Here is a 5,270-nt window from a genome sequence, read left to right as displayed (position 1 = left end):
GACTGAAGCAGTATACATACAGTAACACCAATACCAGCACATAAACAACGGTACACAGGGCAATCTAGGAAATACTAGATTAAGACAGACTAAATATACATTACTAGGTGCTGCACAAGACTAGGCACTATTAAGTACTAGACTACGTACACAAAAGTACCACAAATACAATATCGGAACAACAATATAATAACAATATAAAAAATATATAAACAATATAATACAATATCGGAACTGATAGTGACGATGCTTCATAGTGAACTGCTAACTTTGCGCAATTACGGCTAGTAGCTGCTTCCACGAGATATGCGAAAGGTCAACACCTCTTGCAGTCAGGCAGTAATGTACTACTCAAACTTTGCATACTGTCGGTTGTGCAAAATGTGGAAACGTGCTGATGTTCAAAATGCCTGTTGGGGTAGATACACAAATTTAACTGGAGACCCGCCAAGGCAGTGAGGTTAATGATATATTGCAGTAAAGTAAAGAGATGATTGAATACACTAAGACAGCATGAAGTAGGATACATCATTGGACACAAGTTAATAAATTAAAAAAGAATGCTAGTGAGACAAAAGGTATTACGTTTGAACCTAAGAACAAAATGGTTTCGATACCAGTAGATCCATAGCTACGTGTGGCAAGTCTTATGCGTTACTTTCACTAGTTACTTGAGCTGTGATGACCAGCATACCAGAATACCAGATGACCAGTCTAGTTATTAAACTTTATCGGATTACAGGAATTATTTCGCATAATTGTTACCTCATCCAAGTTAGGATCAAGCTTTTGTTGTATAACCCTGTTTTTGTCGCATCTGAACTATGCCTCCTAGACTGGGGTACAACCACCTCCGCAATAAGAACAAAATCTATAGGTTATAAAAGAGGACATACGCGCTCCAGGTAGTGAGAATAATGCACAACAGAGCTATTGCTGAAATTTAACATTATAAGTATCTTTAATTATGACGAGGTTTTGTTAATTAATGTTAGTTAAAATTAATTAATAAGGTTATTTTAATTAATGCATTAAAGTAACCTCATGTCATATAAGCCATGTTAAACGTCACCTCATTCCTCTTTTAATAGGCATTGTAAATATCACGAAAGCTATGTGAACAAAACACCACTGTTACGAAGTGTTATTACGAAGTGTGCGTTTTAGCATACCATGGTAAAATGTGTTGATATAGAATTGCCAGTTGTGTTGACTTCATAGGAGCAGAAGATGAGCGAACATTGGGGAACAAAACACAGCACAAAACAAAAATCCCTTATCATGTAAACCCTCAAGATACACGTAAATGCTTCAAATTCAAAACCTTTGTCATTTGCAACTTCTATTTACACATAACATTTTATATTTGGTGTTTCATTTGAGATTTTTTAATTCTCCTTTTTTTTCTTGTGTGTGACAATAATTTGCTGTATGAATGGAAGTGTAGACGAGAGCTGCCGACATTTCAAACAGAGACTGTTGTTCCTCTAGGCACTGCCCTCATAAGTGCCCAGAAGAACAACAGTCTCTGTTCGAAGTATCGGCGGTTCTTGTCCTGAGGCACTTCCCTTTATAGTTCCTTACCAGTTTACTAGATTTTCTACCAATCATTTGCTGTATTCTACAGGCATCACACTAGAATGCAGCCAGTCTGAAAACAGCAGCTTGTGGGCCATCCTCATTGTTACACCAATAATGAGGAGACTGCAGGGCAAGGAGACTGCAGCGGAGGTTATTTTCATCGACTCAACCTCATCATGTGATTCAGCACACAGCACAGTCACAGTCCTCCTTGCTGGAACAAATGCTGGTGCAGTGCCTACAGCTGTGACACTTCACAATGCACAGAGCACTAAAGGATACATTCTGGCATTTAGACTCCTCAAGAAAACCTATCCAGATTGCTTTGGTGGCAAAGAGGTGAGCAGATGGTCACTCTGGCACTATTCAGGAAAAATGCACATGAAGAAATGGCATTTTTTATGTCATGCTCACACTTTCCTATTTGTTTTAAGGCTTGCCAGTCCCTGACCCAGTCTCCAGACCCTGTCATAAGTTATGAATTCTGCTAGATTGATGGTTAATACCGATACATCATGTTGGGAGTCATAACTTTGTGAAACTCTGCATCGATTTCTTCACAAAAACAATGTGAAAGCAATTTTAGCATTGCAAAACACAGGTTTAATGCATGGCATATTGGATAAGTATATCAACTCAGAAAAATAAAGTAAAACGTAATTTCTTGGACAGAACGCAGAAGAACTCAGAGTATGGTATGACATATTCATTCAGTAAAATGGAGCAATGTCAGCTACAAAAGATAATGACAGGACCTTTGTTATTCTATTTTCTTGTGTAAGGTTTGTTTTAGGAACAGCATCCAAGTTCATGAACGCTGCAAGTCCAATGGTGCTTTGTAGACATCTTTCACATTAATGTATTTTCCACATAATTTTTTAGTTATTTCGAGACATGAAGCCTCGAATTATGAACCCAATTTTGCATGTAAAAACTTGTAAGAATGTACAGTATGGTACACATTAGAATTCATGAGCTGCTTTTATTTTGTGAAAAATTATGTTTGAATTTTATGTAGAGAGGATAACGAGGTCCAAACTGTTACACTGCCCACTGTGTGCTGGAAATGGAGCACATGCTGTTTAACTAATTAACATTACCTGACCACAGGAACCACTTGTGTTTATGACCGATGATTCAGCTGCAGAAAGGGCTGCTCTGCAAGCAACTTGGCCTAGCAGCACATGTCTGCTTTGCCATTTCCATGTGGCTCAGGCTGAGTGGAGGTGGCTCATGTCAGCCAAAAAAAAAAAAAAAAACCCTGCTGAGAGAAGGCCCCTGATGTCTGCATTCCAGAAGGTTTTTATCTTGTGTTACAATTTACTATTATAATCTCCATCATGCTATTATTTCCTGCATCTGAGGTACATTTCTTTAACAGTTATAATCATAGCTACTATGTGGAACCCATACTAGGTCACTCGGGTGATATGTGATTTATTTTCTGCAGACTCGTTCTCTTTGAGAAACAGGATTTACAGGAATTAGACTGGTGGACAGTATCCATCAATCTGCGTAGTTCTCATTTTATCCGTGTGCATAATATTTATTCTCTTTTAGTTACTCGCATTAAACTTGTTGAGATTTCAAACATGTGTAACTGCAGAGCATAAAGTTACAGCACAAAGCAGAAGCTTAAAGCTACTATAGAACAATCAGGTTCTAGATATAAGCCTTCCTCTCTTCTTCCTGGCAACTTTCGGCAATACTTTGTAACTGTTTGACCCTTTTCAGATTATGTATGCCTCTACTGCAGAAGACCTGGAATCTGCAAAAGCACACCTGCAGACACTCTCTCATGAAGCCTTTGTTACCCGCGTGCAGGACTTCCTGCGGAGAGAAGAAGAATGGGCACTGTGCTTCCGAAACTGGTTACCAACACGCGGGCACAACACAAACAACTTTTCCGAGGCGTGCATCCGTATTCTCAAAGACATTATTCTTGGAAGAACAAAGGCCTTTAATGCCGTAGCCCTAGTTGATTTTGTTGCAATCGTATGGGAGAAATACTTTGAGGCACGCATCCTTGAACACGCTCACAACCGTGTTGCTGCTGGACGCCTCTTATATGACAGGCTACTCAAAAAGATGCCACAGGGGGCAGCGGACAAAATTGTCTCTCTGGAGCACAATGTGTACTCTGTTCCCAGTGCTCAACAAACAGGAGAGACGTACAGAGTTTATGCAGATATTGGAGCATGTACCTGTGGGGCAGGAAAGCAAGGTGCATTTTGCAAGCATCAAGCTTTGGTGCACAAAACAGTTGGTGGTATCTTCCCCAATGCACCAGCACTTACTGCAGAAGATCGCCATCAGTTGGGGAATCTGGCTTTGGGAGACCGCTGCCCCCCTGTCGCCTTCTTCATGGACTTTCGTGTAAATGAGGCCTTGACAAGTCAGCAGGAGGAAACACATCATGCCGATAGTACACCTGTACCTCAGCAGCATCCTGCTGATACTTGCTTCACAGAGCCATCAGAGCCATCAACATCGTACCAAAGTGGAACTGCAGACGAAGTTTGTTCTCCTAATGTAATTCATGTATATGCTTTGTAACATTCAATGAACAGCGCTTTCTTATTACAGTGCATAACTGGTGACATCCATGCCCTTTCGAAAGAGCTCGAACGATGCCATATGCTCGTCAAAGGGAACAGCACCTACAACAAATACCTCCAAAAGGCAATCCACAGCCTCAAGAAAATTCAAACAGCATCCCAATGTGTTGGGATGATGATGTCCCTAGGTACAACACTAAGTAACTTAACAAGATGTGGTGGACATATAAAAGTTCAGCCCACCAGCATATCCAGGCGTCGTGAGGGACTAACACGAGGATCCAAGAGGGTGGCAGCTGGGCGACCCTCCAACCAGCCTTCTCACAAAAAAGCAAAGAAGCGCACACGCAGACTGAGCCTTAGTGTCAAAGACAATGTTAGCCACGCAAAGTCGCATGGCCAGGGTCACTAACTGGGTTGCATTTGCATTATAGTATTTAAATTGTTCAAAGATTTTTTTAAAGCCAAAGTTGAGTTCCCACCTTGTTAGTTGTGTAGAACAAGGTACATGTCTAATCATTTTGTATCATACCAGCAGGGGAAAATTATTTCTGTTGCACAATACACAAGCTTGGAAACCTTAAAGGGGTTGTGAAACCATTGCCAGGCTTTTGAAGGTGTCAATATTGATGTATGTGTACAAAACGTGCACATCAAAACACTCTGTTCCTGCAATATCGCATTAAAAGTGCACAAAAATGAAACAAAATGCTATCAAAAGTAAGTTAGTGTTTCAATTGGTACAATTCAAACAAAATTAGTTCACATAGCACTACCGTTTAGAAGCAAAGCGCAATGAAAACAGAGCCGAGTTTGGCGGCAACGAATTGGATCCCTAGGAGGCAAAAATTAGTGGCATCCAATGAGACCACAGGAGAAGCGTGCGCATACCTATCGTGGGAGTGTAGATTTGGAACGGGTCCGATCGTAGTGTTCCATATATGTGCGGCATGATGCGCACTGCTGCATTTTTCAATACTGATTCACTGAATTGTAGCCACAACAGTTCTCGCGAATGTTCCACTGACAACATTTATCTTCACGTCCTTCGGACAGCGACACCAGTACGTTTCGCAACACGCACTATGTATTTCACCGGGACTGCTCCATGACGTGGCACGCGCAGAATGG

The 5,270-nt window shown here is 40.9% G+C and overlaps 1 protein-coding gene across 1 annotated transcript; it reads left to right on the top strand.

The window, feature by feature from the left end:
* Positions 1–2,696: 2,696 nt before the first annotated feature.
* On the top strand, positions 2,697–4,551 carry LOC135385486 (uncharacterized). The gene is made up of 3 exons (XM_064614827.1): positions 2,697–2,880; positions 3,316–4,098; positions 4,168–4,551. The coding sequence occupies exons 1-3, from the start codon at positions 2,707–2,709 to the stop codon at positions 4,549–4,551; spliced, it is 1,341 nt and encodes a 446-aa protein (XP_064470897.1). The 5' UTR covers positions 2,697–2,706.
* Positions 4,552–5,270: the final 719 nt, after the last annotated feature.

Source organism: Ornithodoros turicata, chromosome 1, assembly GCF_037126465.1.
Source record: "Ornithodoros turicata isolate Travis chromosome 1, ASM3712646v1, whole genome shotgun sequence".
Classification (NCBI taxonomy): Eukaryota; Metazoa; Arthropoda; class Arachnida; order Ixodida; family Argasidae; genus Ornithodoros; species Ornithodoros turicata.
This window is presented reverse-complemented; position numbering and strand designations above follow the sequence as displayed.